Source organism: Vitis riparia, chromosome 19 (assembly GCF_004353265.1).
Source record: "Vitis riparia cultivar Riparia Gloire de Montpellier isolate 1030 chromosome 19, EGFV_Vit.rip_1.0, whole genome shotgun sequence".
NCBI classification, from domain to species: Eukaryota; Viridiplantae; Streptophyta; class Magnoliopsida; order Vitales; family Vitaceae; genus Vitis; species Vitis riparia.
Window position 1 is genome coordinate 23,724,937 of NC_048449.1, and position 21,377 is coordinate 23,746,313.

Sequence of the window (21,377 nt, forward strand, 5' to 3'; positions counted from 1 at the left end):
CAGGGAATCATTACCCTATATGAAAATTAAAGTTGATACTAAATAATTCATATTTGTCTTTTAGAATAAGGTGGATAGCCAAATGTTTTAGATTTTTTACTTTATATAGATTAATCCATATTTGCTTTAAACTTTTCTATATTAAAGTATTTTAAATTTCTTATTTTATCCTACAATAATCTTGCATTTATTTCAATTTCATAAATTTAAGTCAATACCAAATATTCAATTTTTTTCTCTATAATATAACACACTAGAGGTTCAACTTAGGCGAGTTAACTCTAACCTAACCCGAAGACTTGGACAATGATTTTCAATACTTGGGTTGGGCTTGGGTTAGTTTTTTTCAACCCAAACTCAATTTGGGTTGGGTTCGATTTAAGGTTTGAATAACCCGAATTTAACCCAAACCCGATTTAATATTTTTATAATGTATATTATCTTATATAATATTATTTATTTTTTTCTATTTTTAAGAAAAATAAATATCAAAATACATTATATTATATCTTTTTCATTTCTTTTAGAAAAATATATAAATTTATATTTATTCTTTTGTTGCTATCTTGAAATTCTGTCATATTTACTATTTAAATTTTTATATAAATATAGAAAGTTCGTTTTAAAAAAATATTATAGATGAATTTTGCATTATGCAACCTAACCGGTTTGAATTCAACTTGATCAATATGAATCTAACCCAATAAACCTGAGTTTAATCCAACTAACACGAGTCTAACTTGAACAACCCGAACTTAGAAAAATAAGGTTGAATTGGGCTTGAGTTGAGTACCTCAAGTTAGAGTTCAGGTTGGATTGAACTCGAGTTTATTTTTTTAATCAAGTTGGGCTCGGGTTACTCATCAACCCGATCAACCCATCCAAGTTGCAACCTTACAACACACAATGCGTGTGTATGTGTGTGTGGCACACCGGTTAAAAGATGACAAAAATTCTCTTCAACTCATATAACTTTTAAAATAAATAGTCACTTACAAATTATAATGAAAGAGAAGGACATACTAAGGATAACATTAGAAAAATTGGAATTAAGGGCAGATTAATTAAAGATAGGTGGTGATCATCCACATTTTCCAACGTATTTTATATAGTTTTTTTTTTTTAATTTAGTCATGAAGGGAAATATGTAAAATCACAAGAAAATTTACCCAATTTGCTTCAATGTAATTATATGATGAAAAGAAATTAATACGATCACTGTAGCCATGATTAGCAACCTTATTGAATTAGTCTGATATGAATTTTCCATATTGCCCAACAAAAATCTTCTGATATGATATATGGGAGCTAAAATCCAAATTTAGATTGAAAGTTCATTTTAAAAAAAATCAGGAAAATATTCAAATGTTCAAGACAAAATATCATATTCTCATTCATTCTATCACTACACTTAACATCAAAGACTTTGTAACTCATAGGATAATACGTCTTCATGTAGGGCTCTTCCATGTGCTGTCTCCATCTCCATTTGCATATTCTGGACAGTAACTGCAACAGCTTCTTATAGTTCACATTAATGCTAATATGCCAAAATCATTTCCTCATTCAAATTCAGCTCATTTGACACTTGTCTTCATTGAAAGGATTAGATCTGGGAATATTCAAATCTAGATAAGCACTTCCCTATGGCTACTATTCTTTAGATCCTGAAAAGTTTTTGATATCTATGCCATCATGAGAATACAGCAACATGAATAAAAGGAAAATTCAAATTGAAAATGCTGTTGAAGTGGGAATGTGTTCTTCCTTTGATGGGAAGACTTGTAGTGGTAAATCACTGGTCCATTATTGAAGGTGTGTAGAAGCTTGTTTCTCTTGTTAAGAATCTTGATGACGGTAGCCACTAGAGAAAAGTGATCAAGAACCCAAGAGAGTGAATAAGAAGGAAATGGTGACTGAATTCTAAGTACATATGGGAAAAATTAATTCTTACATTACTTAAGAAGGAAAGAAATTATATTTGGTATTGGATAATCTAGTTAATTTAGATCAAATATTCATGTCCATCTTGAATCAAGTCAGCATATGCTAATGTGGTATATATAAACAACCATTCATGTTCCATAATCTCAATGGGGATTAGTGGAATGTAAAAATAAATAAAAGAGTAAGTTAGTTTTTCATTAAGAATAGGAACTCAAATTTATTTCTTTATTAGTAAACAATTTTAAATTTAAATGAATTTTTTTTTCGATAATATAATATAAATGGGTAAGAGTACCACATCAACATGCTACGAGATATAATAAGATTACTAAACATTTTTTCTTCCTAATTTTAGTGAAAAAAAAAAATTGATTAGTTACCTATCGCATTGTAGAGACTTCAATTAATATTGTGAAACTGATGAGAAATGGTAATGAAAAATGATGATCATAATCATTGATCGAGATATTTTGTTGTCATATTAGCACTTAGACAATATCTAATCACAAATTGAATTAAAAGATTAAATATAGGGTACCTCTAAGAAATTTTTTATCCTAAATTAATTTGTTAGAAGTTTATATTAGTCCAAAAGATCAAGTTAGATACAACCGACAATACAACTTGTGGGTAATGGGAATTTTTTTGTTTTTTTTTTATAAATCAATACAAGTTGTTAGGAATATTAGGCTAATCCAACCTATGGTAATCACCCTAGAGGGGAGGAGGGGTGAATAGGGTGATGGTCTCTTTTCGCAAATTTAAACTATGTGAATGAAGAGACAATTATATGTAAATATATAATAAGCAATATAAATACAATTGCATATAAATTAAAGAGTAAGGAAGAGAGAATGCAAACACAAGAGTTTATAGTGGTTCGGCGCAACTCGGCCTACATCCACTCTCCTCTAGCTTCAATCTCGAGCTTGAGGTTCCACTAATTCAAGGTTCCAAACCAAGCCTTCAAGCAATACAATTGGATTATGGTTCCAATTCACCCTCTTAGAATTTTGGCTCCAAGCACCCTTTACACTTCTCAAGAGATATCCTACTCTTGAACAACTTCCTCTCAAGGATTTACAAATAAAATGATCTCTCAAAAATCCTATCACAAGAATTTTAAATTCAAATGTTACAAGAAAACTATGATTGAAAGGTGCACTAAGGATATGCAAGTTTTAGAACAATGGTGCACTCAAAAACACTCTTCCAAGGCTCAAATATAATCAAGAAAGATTTGGGAAGGTTAAGCTTATTAAACAATGAAGATTGAAGTCTTTTTATAGAAGAGAAAAACCAAACTAGCCGTTTGGGGGTTCGACCGGTCGGGCTAGTGGTCGACCGGTTGATTAGCAGTTAGCATTAAATGCTTGACAGGTGACCATTGGGCCTCAATCGGACCTTGACCAGACCTCAACCAGACCTCGACCAGACCTTAACCAGTTGAGCTTCAACCTTAACCGGTTGAACAACCGTTCTAGAAGAAAGAAAAAGTTTTTTACACCCTCGAACGGTTGAGGTGGGGCTCTACCCGGGCTTCGAACGGTTGAGTTGTGGGTCGACCCGGACCTCGACCGGTTGAGTTGGGGGTCGACCCGAACCTTGACTGGTTGAGCTTGCGATCGACCTATTCCTCATCCGGTTCAATCAGTTGAGCCGTTTTTTGGCTCAACAATTAACTTTTTCAACTTAAAACCTTTTAAAACAAGTTTGAAAAACATTTAACACAAAGTTTTAGTTGAAAAATATGAAATCATCAAATTCTTAAAATATTTAAAACAAAATAACTCTTGGATAATTTTGGTGAATAAGTAAAGAATGTAATGTATGAAAATCCTAGTGCACCAACAACCTTATAAAGAGATCTTATGAAGCTTGGATTTTGAAAAACACTTCTCTTTGAGGTGGTCTTTTTCTTCATGATTTCTCCTTGACTTGATTTGTCTTTGTGATTGCCACTTTGGAAATCGTCTTGCCTAATTACACTTGAAATATTGTCATTAGTTCTAAACTTTGTTTTGTTATCATCAAAATCAAGATTAACCAAACTTTGGTTTCACACAACCTTCCATAACGAAGCTCTTTGGACTCTCTATGTGTATCCTAACCTCAAAGTGAATAGGAATTGAACCTGCAACCATACATCTCTATTACACATCCCAACATGTGGCCTAACCAATAGGGACCCGGGCACTCTAACAAACTCTTATAAGTAATAAGACTATTGCGTGGATTAAGGTACCTTAACAAGCTCTTACGAATATTGAGGGTATTGTATCGATTCATCACCCTACTAATAACAATTTTATAATTACCATTATGAAGCAAATGAGAAAAAGGTGAAAAATGATGATTGTAAACATCAATAGGAAATCGTAAAAAAATATTTTTTATCATAACAAATTGATCATATCTATATAATAGTCTAAAAGATTAAGTTAGATATAATAAACAACAAGCTTGATGAGTAACGAGACTATTGTGGGGATCCATCACCTTATTAGGAATAAGTTTATTGCAAATTGATTTATCGAGATGTTTTTATTTATTTATTGTTATTTTATATATTAGAGCAAAGAGAACTTTATTGTTATCATTTATGTCCAAATATTTATATTTCATTGGCACAAAATGTATGTCCATATCTCAAATTAAGGCATGTTTGGTTGTATTTTTGTTTGATTTATGATTTTAAAATTTTAATTTTAAAAGTAATTCCGAAACTCATCTTTTAAAACTTATTTACAACATTTAACAATCAAAATTAAAAAATAAAATTATCAAAATTAATGTTTTGATTTCCAAATATTGTAAACTTATTTTAAACTGAAAATTTATTATCAATGAGTAACTCACATCTTATTTTTCTTTTTATTGAACAAAAAATACTAGTATGTAAAAATAAAAAATAAGAATAATAATTTTAAAAAGTAGAAAATGGTAAGAAAAATAATTGAACAATTAAACATATTTGATATTTATAAAAATTAAAACCCTATTCGGAAAACCCCTAAATTTTCTTCTTCTTTTTTTAATTAAGAAAATTAGCAATGTATTTAAATTGTACTTAATTATTTTTATTTTTTAATCTACATTTCAGATACAGGTGCAAATTAGTGCATCTTAATCAGAATTTGGGCTTGGGTTACGGGCTCGGCAACCCGAATCCGTAAGTCCGTGACCCAACCAACGGTTGGAGTGCATCTTACCGTAGTCAACGGTGGATATCAAGTGTTTTTCATTTGTTCATAAACGAGATGACCGTTGGAGCTTACCAGCGTATCTATCTTCATATGAGAGGGACCCTTTCGTCATTTCACACGTTCAATTTGAAACCTCTAGCCGTTGAAGCTGAATATTTTCGAATCGTACAAATTCGACCGTTGCACAAGTCAAAAGCCCCATATCTCCAACCTTCCAGAAGACCCCTCTCTCCCTCCTCCTCACTATCTCTCTCTTTTCTCGGCAAATCGATGGCTGATCAGAGTACAAACCCACTAATCATGGACGCCAAATCCGTGCACCCACTTCACCAGATCGCAGAAACCCCAACCCACAGGCTCCTCCTGAAGCAGTGGCTCAAAGAAGAAGAGCTCATCCTCAACCGCATCTCCCTCAAGGAGACCCAAATCGATGGAGTTCGAAGAGAGATCACACAACTCTACTGCTTCTTCTTCATCTTCCACTCCACTCTCCTCATCCTCCTCTTCAACAATTCATCCTCAAACCCAAATGGTAGTGCTTGCCATAGGTCCTGGATCCCATCTCTCTGCTCTCTTCTCTGCTCTCTAGGCCTCATTTGGGCTGTTCGGTACAAGACTGATGTCGAAAGCCACATGGAGAAGCTACTGGAGAGGGAGAAAGAGGATGGGAAGCTACTGGGGAAGTGTGTCGAGGAGTTGAAGAAAAAGGGGGTCGAATTCGATCTGTTAAAGGAGGTGGACGCGCTCCGGAGGGCTAAGAGCTTGCGGGTGGAGGCGAAGGCAGTGCGGAAATGGTCGGCGAGGGACTTTGTGACCTTTTTCTTCTTCACTGTGTCTTGCCTGGTTCTGGGTCTTGTAAGGGTGATTTTATGTAATTAGGGTTTTTTTTTTCTTCCCTTCATCATCAGAATACTTTTTGTTTTGGGGTTGGCAGAAGATTCTTTGTTTCTACCATTAAATTGCAGGAAAATTGGTGTTTGGGTGGGGAAGAAAATGCAGAATATACTGTTCTGCTTTTGTAATTTGGGGAACCCATATGGAGAATCACGGAATAAAATTGGATTTTTAATTTACTATTTCCCCTAAATTTTGTCTGAATTTGTGTTTTATTAGCTAGAAAATTTGGATATTCGGAGCATTTCAGTTTGATCTGTAAACGCCATAGTATTAGATTTCTAATATTTCTTCTTATTGGGCTATTTAGGAATATTTTGTGTGATTAGCAGTTTTCTTCCTCTTCAAAATTTGAATATTTTTTGTTTTTGGGTGTAGGAAATGTGTTTGGAATCTGTTCTGCTTATGTAATTTGTGGAATATACATCCAGAATCACCAAATAAATCTGGGATCCTGGTTAGTTCTTTGAGTTTTTGTTTGATTTTATGTTTTGTTAGCTAAGAATTTGGGATATCATGAGCCAACTGAATCTAGCTCTGAAATGGAGCACCAGTGGGATGGATAATTGTAATCCAACAGCTCCATTGTATTTTATTGGCCGGACATGGTATAATGCGGAAGTGGTATAAGGCAGAGCATTCTGTTCTGCTCCTGGTAACTCATAGAAGTGGAACCCCATCTAGAGAATTCTGTTCTGCCCAGGAAATTTGGTGTTTGGATTGGAAGAAAATGCAGAACATTCTGTTCTGCTGCAAATTTGTTTCAGAATTCTATGAGCTACAGCTCATAGAATTCTAAAACAAATTTGGATTTTGAGATGTATGTTGTCTCATTTTTCTATTATTTCGTACGTGATCAGCCCTGTTTCATGGGTGGAAGTTTTCCTGCCAAATATTAGTGCAAGAATGTAAAAGAAAGGAATTTTTTAATTCATATTTTTGTTATTATTTCTTTCTGACCAAACATAGCTTACTTAATAAGTGACTACCATAAAATGCCTTTAGTGAGGTCAATTCAGTAATCAATCACCAGGCTATTTGAACTTGGCTACAGTTTGAATCAAAGCTACAAACACTAAGTTCAAAACTTCAAAGTTATGACTTCTCCTTCTCAAGACAAAAGCTGTACTCTCCCTCTCAAGCATTATGTTAGAAGTTCAGAAATAGATGAGTAAGTCCCCAAAACCCCAGCCAAAATTCCAAATACAATTATCCCAACAATGCCCATCTGCTCACAGTTCCAATTCCAATTGAGATCAGAAATCTTCAAGTAGCACAAGCATGGGAGCAGAAAAGAAGCCGAAACAACAAAAACTGACCCAACAATGGCCATCAAGGTCTCGTAATATGGGAAGACATAGGCCACAATAACAGTACTGATCAGCAATGCTACTCTTATGAGCAATCTCACCGGTTTCTGATTCTTGTACTTTTCTGATAGTCCACCTTCAATGGCAGTTGCAATTGGGGCTACCAACAAGGAATATCTAGTAACTGGAATAAGTAAAGTTGTATATATTGCAACTCTTCCACTAACTTTACTCGTTGGTAGATTCAAAGTAATTTCTGATTCAACACCATCTCCATACATAAGATAGCCCAATATCGCTATTGTCATGTAGTTGAGAGTTGCCAGAACAAAACTAAACACCAAGACCTGCAGATTTAATAAACACAAAAGACCAACAGTTTTAGATGTCTATTCTTAAGACCTTGCTGTATAAGTTGACTGTGAACCAAGAAAAAGCAGGCAGCAACTGCCTCTATGTATCAGTTTCAGGCTTTCGGCAATGTCAATTGCAAATAATATTTTTAAGCAGTTTATAACTGTTTCTATGGAGATTACTACACAGACTAAATAAGAAAATCGATCACATGACAATCTCTAGGCAACCACGGAGAAATAGTTTTTTCATAAGATGTAAGTAAAATGAATGATGTTAAAGTTTCAACCTTACTGAACTGGCAGGAATCTCGCATAGACATGTATATTGAAGGGATGACTGGGTGTCCACCAAATGAAACAATATATAAGCCAACTGCTGTAGGAAGAGTATCGAGATTTAACAGAACACTTCCTTTTGCATGAAAACCAACACCGTCGAATGCACCAACACAAAAGATGGAGACGACAATGACAAGGCAAGAGAATACTCCAGTGGCCGAGATATAGGAGAGCATACTCAAGTCAGTTAACAACATTAATGGTGAAAGTAGTAGTCCTGTGATTATAACGAATGACTGTTTTCCATCTAGTGTCAATGCCCCAAGTTTGATCATGAACTCTGGAAAAAGCTTTTGTAAGTTGTCACCTTCTAATATCAAAAACCCTGTTGCAATAAGGTACATCTCTGCATTCATCATAAACATGACCATCATTCTTCCTTTCATACCAAATGCACGCTCTGCAATATCATAATAACTTAAAATAGATGGATCAACTTCCATACAACGCACTATTAAAAGCCCGGTGTAAAAGGTCATAGCTGCAATTGAGAAGAAGAGCACCAAACTCAACCAACCTCCACTTGAGAGGGCATAAGGGATTGTTAGAAAACCAATTCCTGTGAATGTCAAAACAGGCAACAAAAACCCTTATCTATTACTTATGAAGGAATAGAAGAAACAGGAAAAAATGGAGAAAGAAGTGACCATGTTCTTAAGCTTACCCAGGAATGCATTTGTGCCATTAAAACTAGCTTTCATGAAACTTGATGAGCCAGGAGTTCGAATCAGAGGGATCCTTAGCTCGTTATTCGCCATTGTCTTCTTTTGATTTAATATTGCATTTAATCAACAGATTCCCATCTCCACTTCTATGAACTGTCTCTGCATGGATAACTAAATATATGGATGCATGGACAAGAAATTAGGACAGAACTGGAAAATATGAATGAATGATCAGAAGCAACGGGATTGTCTTTACTTCTTACCTTGAAAGAAGTCGGATAGACATTTATCTTTTCTCTAAATTGCTATGAAAATTGACCTGGTGCTGCACCTGGTGAACATTTCGATTATCTGCACCTCATTTTCCCACAAGCTTTCCCGAACTAAACATAGCTTAAGACAAACATACAACCATTTTCCTCAGCACTCCTTTATTTCCTTGAGCACTTGTTGACTTAAGCCAATGGGATCCTTAGCACATTCTTTGCCACTATTCCATAGTTCATTTAGTAGCACACTTAACTGTATCGTTTGTATCTTCATGTCTAACTACATCGTCTGTATCCTCATGTCTACTTGATGGATACCATACACATGCATGGACAAGAGAGAGAGACATAAGCAGAAAATACAAATGAATGGGAAGCCCAAGAAGTTGTTGTATGTACCATATAAAAGGGAAAAACAGAAGGAAGGAGATGTGGTTGGGTAAATTCTATATTTGAATTAGTAGCACACTTAACTATATAGTTTGTATCTTCGTGTCTACTTGATGGATACTTAATTTACACATGCATGTACAAGAGAGAGAGATAAGCAGAAAATACAAATGAATGGGAAGCACAAGAAGTGTCATATGCACCGTATAAATGGAAAAGAAATATATAAAAAGAGAGGGGAGTGGGTGGAGCTGGGGCTGGGGGATTTGCTTGATTTCTTACCTATGAAGAAACTGGCATCTTTCCCTAGATTGCTGTGAGATCAGATATTACTTACCTGCAAAGCATGTGAATCCAAAAGATTTTGAGGAAAAATTACAGTGGGGTTCTTCTAAAGTGACTTTTCACATTATTTGGAGTTCAATATAGAGAATGGAGACACACCGAGATTCAACATCATAAATATACGTACCTGTACCTAGCTTTTGACAGTGGAATACAAGAATCAAAATACATGGCTGATGAGAACCTAAGGAGCTGTAGAGTCTGTAACTTGGGTGGCAGTCCAGTAGCTAGTCTTACAAATTGAAGCAAAAAAAAAGGGGAAAAAATTCTGGTGGCAGACATATGGGACAGTATACCAAAGTTAGTTGAGAACATCAAGGGCAAAATTGTTAGTGTAATAAATGACTGGCTTCCATCTACTGTTAAATCCCAAAGGTTGATGTTGCAAGTTGTCACCTTCTATTGTCAAAAGCCCTATTGCACCAAGTTCCATTTGGAAAATTCATAATAATCATGACTATGATTTTTCCTTTCTTAATTATCAAATGCATGTCTTGCAATATCAAGGTAACTTAAGTACTATTTGGATCAACTTCAAAGAAGTTCAAAGCATTTTTTTTAAGCCTCAAAAAAATAATTTTATACTTGGTTAATTTAATTCAAAGAGCTTATAACATAACAAATAACTTAATATGGAAACTATAAAATATTAACATCTGTTTGACAACTGCTTTCATGAACAAATTTTTGTTGTTCATAATAAAAAGCTAAGAAAACACATTTGACAATTAAAAATTATTTTTTATTTTTTATTTTTAAGAATAAAAAATAGAGTATTTTTAGACGACATCTTTTAATTGTTTTCCATTGTTTTCACTTATTTTTTAAGGATTGCTTAAAAAATAATTATACAAACATGTAGAATGATTAAAAATAAAACACCAAGTATAAAAATTATTTTTTAAAAATATTAAAAATAAGATTAAAAACATTTTAGATTTCCAAACAGATTTTTATTTTACAAAATATCAAAAAACAATTTTCAAAAACTATTTTAAAATATATATATATATTTAACAAACTCTTGGTTATTGTAGAAGCTCTATATTTCAAAAAAAATATTTGAATTATATAAGAAGTTATTTTATATTTAATAAAAAATTTTATAATATCAATATTATCTTTTAAACATTGTAACTTTAGCTTTAACTTCAACTTTGAGACAAAACAAAAAAAATAAGAAGCTACCGAAACATTATCATATTGATGATAAGCTGCTTCCATACATGGTTTTTGTAGAACTTCCCATGGAAAAGCTCATGCAATAACTAATTCCCGTGAAATTAAAACATGTGAAATAATTGTGTTTATAAACTGATCAAAGAAATGAGGAAGAATGGAAAGAGTAGAGGAAGCAATTTTTCTGAGTTTAGCATAGCATACCTGCAAAGTTTGTTGAAATCCAAGGGATTTAGAGGAAAAATTAAGGTGGGATTATCCTCTCTATAAACAATGGCCTTTTGATGAAATGGTTGCTCTATTTTCTTTGATTACAAAGTGTCAATAGCAATAAATATGAAGAAGTGGGCATGATCCAGAAATTCTGGAAAGTCCTTAATTGATTATGAACATGTGATTATTTTTTTCATTATCTTAAGGCCATCTTTTACTAGGACTTTTCAACATGCATGTTGGTCATTAGAAAGTGCATGGCTTTTTAAATATAGAAGAGACACCTTCTTTTATATTCATTATTAATCTTATCATCATTTAAAATGCATGGTTCATCTGGATATTAAGTTCTTGGGACACATATTACCAAGCTATCTTATCATCTCCCTCAACATTTTCAGCTGCCTTGCATGCTATCTGCCATTCTTAATTTCCAGTCTAGCTAATGGTGCGTGAGTTCCTTTCTGATTCCATTAAGAGGGGTAGTTCAAGGTCAAGCCAAAAATGAGAATATCATCTGTCAGAGAATTAAAAAAAAAAAAAAAAAAAGAATATTGGTATAAAGAGCAGTGTGAGGAAGGGCAGATGGAAATATAGGACTTGTCATCTACAATCTTTTGGGTCAACTGATTGTTAACCTATCAAATTTTTTGTTCTATTTTCTTTATGGGGTTTATTCCTTTTATTTGTTGATCTCACTTGCAAGAGGACCATGTCAAAATTGAGGTGGTATATGGAGCTGCATAAGACCATTCTAGGCTATACGCTCAGCACTCTTGTTTTTTTAAGCCTCCGTTTGAGAAATATTTTCGAAATAATTCTAAAAAATAGTTTTTGAGTACGGTTTTCAAAAATCATTCTTCCATTTTTTGTACAATTGAAAATGAATAAAAACAATTAAAAGATTTTCTTTAAAAATATTATGTTTTTTATTTTGAAGAGCAGAAAAAAATGTTTTCTATTTCACAAACGTGTTTTCTGGCTTTTTTTTTAAAATAAAAAATTGTTTTCGAAATCGGTTTACTAAAACTCCATTTTGCAGCATGAATAGGGGATGATAAAGGAGATATGATGAAAGGACAATATGCATATACCAAGTACTCTAGTTCGCGAATTAGAGTGTCTTCAAGCACTGATCAAGCATTATCTTACAAGTTCAGAAATAGATGAATAAGTCCCTAAAACCCCAGCAAATGTTCCAAATAGAATTATCCCCCAAATGCCTATCTGCTCACAGTTCCAACCCCAATTGAGATCAGAAATCTTCAAGTAACACAAGCATGGGAGCAGAAAAGAAGCCGAAACGACAAAAATTGATCCAACAATTGCCATCAGGGACTCGTAATAGGGAAAATAATATGCCACAATAGCTGTGCTAAACAGCAATGCTACTCTTATAAATAATCTAACAGCTCTCTTATTCTTGTAATTTTCTGAAATCCCGCCTTCAATGGCAGTTGCAATTGGGGTTACTACCAATGCATATCTGGCGATTGGAATAACTAAAGTCGTATAAATTGCGATTCTTGCACTAACTTTACCTGTTGGTAGATTCAAAGTTATTTCTGATTCAACCCTGTCTCCATACATTAGATATCCTACTATGGCCATTGACATGTAGGTGAGTGTTGCAAGAACAAAACTGAATAGTAAGACCTGCAAATCCATGAATGAAACAGCAAAGAAGTAGTTAGTTTTAGAAGCCGGTTTTGAAAAATGAACACACTAAGACCTTCCAATCAAAGTTGATTATTTGTTATGATGGAGATCAATCCATGGAGTATTTATTAAGAAAATTGCAGATAGTCTCTGGCCAACAAGAGAGAAAGTAATGTGAATAATGTTGTAATTTTCTACCTTACTGAACTGGTAGCGGTCTCGCATTGATACATATATTGGAGGGATGACCGGATGTCCACCAAAGGAAACAATATACAAGCTAACTGTAATAGGTAGGCGGTCCACATTTAACAGTATCGATCCCTTCGCATGAAAGCCAACACCATTGAATGCACCGACACAAAAAATGGAGACAAGGATGACAAGGCATGAAAAAAATCCAGTGGCAGAGATATAGGAGAGAATGCTCAAGTCGGTTAAAAATATTGTTGGCAAGATTATTAGGAATGTGATTATAGCAAATGACTGTCTTCCATCTACTGTTAATTCCCCAAGGTTGATCATGAATTCTGGAAATAGCTTACGCAAGTTGTCAACCTCCAGTATCAAAAGCCCGACAGCAACAAGATACATTTCCAAATTCATAATGATCATGACTGTGATTCTTCCTTTTGTACCAAATGCATGCCCTGCAATATCAAGGTAGCTAGTAATAGATGGATGATCAGCGGCTTCCATGCATCGTTTTAGTAAAATTCCAGTGTAAAAGGTCATAATTGCAACTAAGGAAAACAGCATCAAACTCAACCAACCTCCAGTTGAGAGGGCATAAGGGACTGTTAGATAACTAATTCCTGTGAAATGAAAATGTGCAAACAATTATGTGTCCATAAACCAAAAGAAAGAATAGAGATAGCCATTTTTTTTCTGAGTTTACCAAGGAATGCATTTATGCCATTGAAGCAAGCATTAATGAAACTTGATGATCCAGTGGTCCGTGCCAGTGGGATCCTTAGCTCATTGTTTGCCATTGTTTTGTATTCAGTTTAGTATCTGTATCTTCACTTCTTATGAACTCTCCATAAATAACTTCTCTCATGCAAGTAAAAGAGGGAGATAAGGGGAAAATATAAATGAATACACAGCACAAGAAGCTGCTATACGGACCATCAGAAAAGAAGAGGAAAAAAAAACCAGATTGGCTTAACTTCTTACCTTGAAGGAAGGAGCATTAGTAAACATCTTTGTCTAATTTCCTATGAAAATCAACCAGCTGTTGCTGTACCTCTTGAAGATGGGATTACCTGCAAAGCATGTTGAAATCCAAAAGATTTTGAGGACAAATTAAAGTGGGTTTCTCCTAAAACCTATCATTGATAAATGGATTTATACATATTCAACATTATAACTGATATATACCAGCTAGATGTAAGTTTAAAATGCATGGTTCACAAAATCTAATCAACTCCACTGTTAGAATTGAGTGAATATCCTCACACAGTGAATCCACAAGAGTTAATCATCAAGGCATACTTACCTAGTAAGATAAAAGGGCAGTCTCAACATGCTTACAATAAGCTATAAACCCGAGTAGCATCAGCAGAAGAAGAAGAAGATGTGCACTCGACCGAAGATTTTGTGGCGCTTTGAGAAGGACAACGCAGAGGTCATGCGTAAAATACTGAAAAAGTTGTTTTTCCCTTGCAAGTCCATTATGAGAGATGTTCCCATTGTTCAGAAATCATGGTATATGGTTTGTTACAGAAACCTCTGAAATTTTGGACTCAAATTAAAGAAGAAATTGTAAAAAGAGAAGGCAGATCCATGTATATATAAAAACATTGAATTGATGTTTGAGTATCGTACTCAAGGACTGCTGAATACTAAATGCTTCTTATCATTTTCTCCTACTCTGGTACATGGAAATAAATTTGGGTAGGAGGACCACTGACATTTTTTATCATTGGAGTTATTCTGTCATAATTTCATTCTGACAACTTATGAGGTTAGTAATTCAAAACATGTTAAGTACTAGTTTGATATGCATTATTGAATTATTTCCCAATATTTATTCTTTTGAGACAAGTTATCATAGTTTGGTTCCTAGCTAAGACCTCTTTGTCTGGCTATAATTAACTTATTTGTTGATGTCATTAGTTTCATACACTATTTTGTTATGAGACTTCTCTATAATTATCACTTCATTAAACTAAAAATACCAAGAGGTTGGTCAATTAATTTCCAGCATGCATATAAAGGAAAGGAAAAGGAAATGATGGAAAAAAAACCGAAAAAATGAAAATAGAAGAAGTGATTTAGGAGGAATTATTGCCTTCTTGTTTTAGACTAGCTACCATTGCATACATAAGATACCTCATCACAATTTGTGCAATGCTTGAAATGAGATAAAGCAGAAAATAGAATGTAAACAAATACAGTTGACAGTCCAGCTTCATTTGTCCATAGCTTGCCTCTAACCCCTAACATTTATATATGCTTGCAAAGTTTTTGGTTGAAAATTTTCACATATTCATTGAATCATTGTACATGTTTTATACAATCAATTGTACAACAAAATAAATTGAAATGAACCAAAGTCAATTCTCCAAAAAGGAGATTCAACAAAAGATTGTTGATGAGATTCTTCTTTCCTAGTATGCCCTCATGAGATGGCGGATCCATTAGATAAATCAATCTTGAGCCATAAAGATGAAAAATGTTGCTTAGATAACGACTTTGTAAAGACATCAACTGGTTGATTGTGTGAGAAAACGTAGGAAACAGTTAGCATGTCATGACAACAATTTTGTCCCTAACAAAATGATAGTTAAAGGAAACATGTTTCATTTGGAAATAGAAGATTGAGAATCAATCCATGTTAATTTGGCAACAATGGAAGCAATGGCCCAATACTCAGTTTCCATGGAAGACCGAGCCACTGTTCTTTGCTTTTTAGAACACCTAGAAATTGTAGCACCAAGACAACTAACACAAGCCGATATTGGTGTAAAGTCATCCCGATTTCCTACCCAAGCAACATTGGAGTAGACAATAATTGTGAGAGGATGATAACAGCAGAGTGTAAGATCATAATGAATGTGTGCTAGAGATATCGAAGAAGTCTTTTGGCAATTGTTTAATGGGAATGTGTGGGAGAATGCATGTATTGAGCGTGCTTATTGACAAAATAAGTCACATCCAAACACATCAATGATAAATATTCCATGGCACTTACAATGCTTTAATACAAAGTAGCATCAACAAAAGGCTTACTTTTGTGATAACTTTTGTGATGATGGAACAACCTCACTGCCTAAGAAGAAGTGATCGCTAAGGTCATTGTTAGAGAATTTAAAGGCAAGAGCCTGAATGAATTCTCAAATAACAGTATCAGAGTTTCCCATGACAATAAAGTCATTTACATGCACAAGAAAGTATATTGTAATGCCACTGAAATTATGTAGAAATTTACAATTGGTGAAGCCAAAGGAAATGACGAAATCTTTGAACTCATTGTACCATGCCTGTGGGGCTTAGTTGAGGCCATAAAGGGTTTTATGTAGTGTGGCATATATTAGTGGGCCTGGTGTCATCAATGAAGTTTGTGTGGTTGTGACAAGTAGGTGAATGAATACGACCATTCAAAAATGCATTGCTAACATCTATTGATGAATTTGTAACCACCGACTGAGAGCAACAGTTAGAAGTTGGTGAATGGTTGTAGGTTTAACCACCAGGTTGAATGTGTCAGGTTGTTTATGCCTAGCCTTTTGGTGGAAGCTCTTAGCAACTAGTTTGTGCCTATAGACCCACTTGCATCCCTGTGATGTTTTGTCAAAGACTATGAGGAACCAATTCTCATGTACGATATGTAATGATGGCATTAATTTCATTAGTTATGGCTTCTCTCCACTTAAAGTTTGACTAGTACAGGGAGATTCAAAGATTGTGTAGGCAACGGGTGTTTAGTAGCATGATACAAGTGCTTGGGTTAAAATTTTGGTTTTATAAACGAGTGTTCATTTGGTGGGCATGGATAGGTTAAAGATAGGGATGGCAACGGGGCGGGTTTTTTCGGGTACCCGTCCCTAATGGGACGGGGTTTAAATTTAATAATCAGGTTTGGGACGGGTATGAGATTTTTTTTTTTAACCCGAGGCAGGTTTGGGTATTGTCTCATCCCGCCCCACTCCGTTTACATATAAAATTAATTTTAAAAATAAATTTAATTTAAATTTTAAAAGTAATTTAATTTAAAATTTTATTTTACTATTTTTAATATATAGATAATAATAAAAAATTAATAAAATATAATAATTTTATTATTTATAAAATATATTTATTTTAATGTAATTAAAAATTTTAAAAGTAAATTTTAAAATTAAATTAAATTAAAAAAAAAAACTAAACGAGGTGGGGCGGGACGAGGATGAGAATTGTTTTTAATAAACGGGGCGGGGTTGGGATGGGGGCGACCCGTCCCGAATCCGCCCCGTTGTCATTCCTAGTTAAAGAGAATGATGCATAGAGAGACTAGAGGGATAGGATCATACCTTTGAGGCATGTTGTTAATAAAAGGTGAGAGCAACGTGCAGTGAGTGGAGTTTTCCGAGTTAAGATCAATGACCGACAATATCATATGAGGATAGCTTCCTAAGGTAAAAGGTTGTGAGGATGAGTTAGTAAAAGAGGAAGAGAATGAAGAATTATTTTGGAGAGTTCATCAACAATGACACAATCCATAAGAAATATATGACCAATTTACGATATCTTTCGTAAGTCAAAATCATTATTAATTTTAACATAAGTTTAGTATTTTCTCAAAGTTGAGGGATAACACAATGATGCGGCTTGGTGAAGTCATAACAATTTAATAGTTTTATGTCATAATTCATCATAGGTTATGTCTAATGTGTAACTATACACACTAGTGCACTCTTCATAAGAAACTAATCCTAATGGTCAAGACTAGTTATCATTTCAATTAAGAAATAGTACACTATACTTTCTAATGGATTACCTAAGCCCACAAATTGACTATGAACAAGTCATCCACTTGTAAGGAACTTATGACTTGAATATTTCATATAACTTCTAATACACCCAAGTCATATACAATGGAACAAATGCAAGTTGGAGAGCTTATAAAATATAATGCGTGGAAATAAAATAGATAAAAGTAGACTAGAATTTTATTAATATATAATAAAATCCAAAAGTTTATGACACTATAGCATGTTTTTAAGGGTTTTATCCTAACATTCACACCTATGAGTGCTTGTTTGGTTACCAACGCAATATCACACCAGCTTGGAAATTCATATACATTATTTTTGCTCTAACCTCAAGCGAGAAATGCCCTCATAATGATATCCTTCGTAATAAAATAAAATAAAAAGAAAGAAAAATTCAATAGAAGTTTTATTAAAACAAATTTGAGAAACTAAAACTTAATTAATTATGTTGAATAGAAGGATCACACAAGAGATTTGAGGGCAAAAAATGTAGTAGAAATAGAAAGGTGAAGGAGTCAATGTAAGAAATATTAAGTCTTGTACCACCACTAATGACAATGTCATCAAGCCTTTCATTAGGTTGGTGTAAGAAGAGCTTATTCAGGTCCTATGTTAGATGGTGGGATCTTTCTGAGTCCATGATCTAATTTGAGGAAGGATAGGAGTTAGTGACGACATGGTTAGTAGACAGTGAGCCATATTGTGGCATTTCCTATGCCAAGTAGCATTGGTGAGTTGAATGGCCATGTTTCTCACAAAATCAATATATGATGTTGTAATTATTTTCATTTTGATTAGTGTTGTTACAACCACTTTTGTACCCATTGTTTTGGAAATATTAGTTGTAATTGTTTGAGTTGTTGACACCTTTCTTTGCTTGTTGTTGCATATTTTTGTTCTTGTTGAGACGTGTGCTATTGATGATAAAGCTATTGATGATAAAGGAGGATTTGTTAGAACAATTGTCTTCTCTTTTATGGAAGGACGCATCTTCAATGAGTTTTTCATAGAGTTCCTCAAATGAGATTATAGAGTCCCTTGCATGTAGGAATGGCAATTTCGGGGGTTTTTCGGGTCACCCGCCCCTATTAGAACGGGTATGGGAACATAGAAATCGAGGATGGGACGGGTTCAGGTTTTTTTTTTAAACCCAAATCGGGTTCAAGGCGGAATCGGGTTTAGTAATAATATGTCGCGCCCCACCCCGAATATGAAATTACAAGTTTACCCCCCACCTATAAATATTTGCTTCATTTTTTGTCTTCTTCTCTCATTTTAGGGTCTCGTTCCTCTCTATTGCTAGGGTTCTTGATGAGAACACAAGCGACGACAGAGACAAAGCTGTCCCGAATCACTTGAAACGACCCCATCATACTAGATTGCCTCGACCCCATTCTGTACCAGCTTCCAGTGCGAAGAAATGGCTTCCGCAAATTCCTTCCATCCTCATTCTCATCCTTGAAACTCATCCCTAATCTGCAATCAACAACTTAAGTGTTCGTCAAAATGCTAAAAAATGGTGTGTTTTGGACAGTTGGAGTACTCAGTGCAAAAATCCATCAAATAATCCATCCAAAAATCCATTCAATAATCTCATTTCCTCCATCTCTTCTTGATTCATCCTTGTTTATCTCATATTCACAACTACTAGCAGTCTCATCAGTTTCCGCTACTGCCATTTTCTCCATAAGAATCGTTTTAGGGTTTTTTTTCGAATGTTGATTTGTTTGGTTTGGAGTGTTTCTTTGTCAGTTTCTAGGCAAAAGATGAAAGATTTGTTGGTGATATTTGGGATTATCCTTCTTATTGGGATCATTGTAATTGCAGCTTAATAAAAAAATTTGGAGAGTCCAAACGTACAGCAGATCTGTAATCTGGTGGCAACAAGGTGTGGTTTTTTTGCTAATTTATTTTCCTCATTTCAACAGATCTATAACTCATTGTTTTCCCATCTTTTTGGACAACACAAAGTGCATACACATACCCGAGTCGGGACGGGCTGGGGATGGGATTTTAATTACAACTTCAAAACGGGGATGGGAGTGCATACCCCTTCCCGCCCCGGGTTTGAGACAAGATGGAAAATAACCATATATTTTGGGACGGGAATGGGATAGGGGTGACCCGTCCCAAACTTGCCCCATTGCCATTCCTACTTGCATGAATTATTGTTAAGATCTCCTTGAATTCGATGACTAGCATTAAAGGTATGAATAACAAGGTTATCATTAAGGACTAGAGCATCAATAAGGGTCAACTCATCTACAAGACTTCTAATATTCATGAGGTAATCTAAAACAAAGTCAATTGTGAGAGATTAAGGTAATTTTTTCTTTCAATCCCATTACTTGAGAGTAGCTTTTGTTGGCTTAAAGATTCTTAGTCGATTCTATGCCTCACAAGATGACTTGGAAGGAGTCATAAGCAATGCGACTTGGTCTAACAATGATGCAAGTGATGCTACCATTGCAACCAACTTGAGTTGGAAACTTCTTTGTCTCCTTTTCTAATTATATTTGGACTACAGGCATTGGTTTCATTGATGAACCTGAGGAGATCATGGTCAAATAGTATAGAATCAAATTGAACCAACCATGAAGAGTAGTTTGTAAGAGTGAATTTCAATGGTATTTAGGTGGAGATGTCTATAACAAAAAAGGTTGTTTGAAGATAGAATGTTGGTTATTCTATTGGGAGAGCTTTGGGTTGATTTGAAGCTACCCATGGTGGTTGAGAACATGAAGAAGACAGCGAAGGAGGAAAGAGAAAGAGGAGATAGCTAGGATCAATTGTACGCTCTTGGAACATTCAAAGATCTGATTCCATGATAAATGTAAGTAAAGTTTTTGGTGGAAAATTTTCATGTATTCATTGGATCATTGTACATGCGTTATGCAATTGTTTTAATAGCAAAATAAATGGACATTATCAAAAGTACTCAATTCTCCATAAAGGAGATACAATATTGACATATTGTACAAGGAAACTATATGAATAGTCTAGCTAGGATTGTGGGGAAATATTAGGAGATACAATATTGAGATCCTTCTTTCCTAATACATTATATAATTTTTGGGTGATAGGAGATTTTCTAGTCATTCATTACGAGTGCGTTTAATGGTATTTGTACCCAAAGTGTTTTTAATGAAATTGTTTTCTCTGCAAGTACTTTTATAAAAATCACATATTGAGTGTTTTTCTAAAACCCACAACAAATTATTTTTTAAAATTTTAAAAATGTTTCCTAAATTTTTGTCAAATACTTGATTTTTCCTTTAAAAAAGATTTTTTAAGTTAAAAGTGCTTCCTACAGTGCCCAAAAGACTCCACATTATAGTATATACAGATATGAATCTAATTTTCAAGCTTTAATTGTGATTAATTGTTGCTCGGCATCATCGCTTATTTTTTCGATCCCACATCAACATCGTTCTTCTCATTTAATGTCAAAATTCTTAATTTCAGTAGTGGTCCTGGGAGATGGACAAAAGCCTAGCCCAGGTATCAATCATGATAATCAAGCCCAACAGACATATCAATTGTGATGGTTTTGCCTTTCCCTCATGGGATTCGTCCTCTTAAAGCTATGAAAGGAACACCCCAAACGACAAAACCACAAGTCTGAAATG

General features: G+C 34.3%; 3 protein-coding genes across 9 annotated transcripts; 1 reads left to right on the forward strand and 2 right to left on the reverse strand.

The window, feature by feature from the left end:
• The first annotated feature begins 5,325 nt into the window (after nt 1-5,325).
• On the forward strand, nt 5,326-6,240 carry LOC117909301. Its single transcript, XM_034823268.1, has one exon. The coding sequence runs from the start codon at nt 5,424-5,426 to the stop codon at nt 6,030-6,032; it is 609 nt and encodes a 202-aa protein (XP_034679159.1). The 5' UTR covers nt 5,326-5,423; the 3' UTR covers nt 6,033-6,240.
• Nucleotides 6,241-7,052: 812 nt separating this feature from the next.
• LOC117909534 (amino acid transporter AVT1I-like) lies at nt 7,053-10,185 on the reverse strand. Its single transcript, XM_034823574.1, has 5 exons — nt 9,659-10,185; nt 8,981-9,289; nt 8,717-8,888; nt 8,001-8,611; nt 7,053-7,704 (listed from the first exon to the last, which is right to left on the reverse strand). Exons 3-5 carry the CDS (start codon nt 8,808-8,810, stop codon nt 7,192-7,194), a joined length of 1,218 nt encoding a protein of 405 aa, XP_034679465.1. The 5' UTR covers nt 8,811-8,888; nt 8,981-9,289; nt 9,659-10,185; the 3' UTR covers nt 7,053-7,191.
• Nucleotides 10,186-12,182: 1,997 nt separating this feature from the next.
• Nucleotides 12,183-14,530, reverse strand: LOC117908547 (amino acid transporter AVT1I-like). Of its 7 annotated transcripts, none has more exons than XM_034822186.1 (6): nt 14,271-14,530; nt 13,949-14,037; nt 13,671-13,822; nt 13,546-13,587; nt 12,971-13,422; nt 12,183-12,769 (listed from the first exon to the last, which is right to left on the reverse strand). In XM_034822186.1, the coding sequence occupies exons 3-6, from the start codon at nt 13,762-13,764 to the stop codon at nt 12,257-12,259; spliced, it is 1,101 nt and encodes a 366-aa protein (XP_034678077.1). In that variant the 5' UTR covers nt 13,765-13,822; nt 13,949-14,037; nt 14,271-14,530; the 3' UTR covers nt 12,183-12,256. The 7 variants fall into 7 exon arrangements, with proteins under 7 accessions (XP_034678077.1, XP_034678080.1, XP_034678078.1 ...); XM_034822189.1 differs by having other exon boundaries at nt 12,971-13,439; XM_034822187.1 differs by lacking the exon at nt 13,546-13,587.
• Between the last annotated feature and the right edge of the window lie 6,847 nt (nt 14,531-21,377).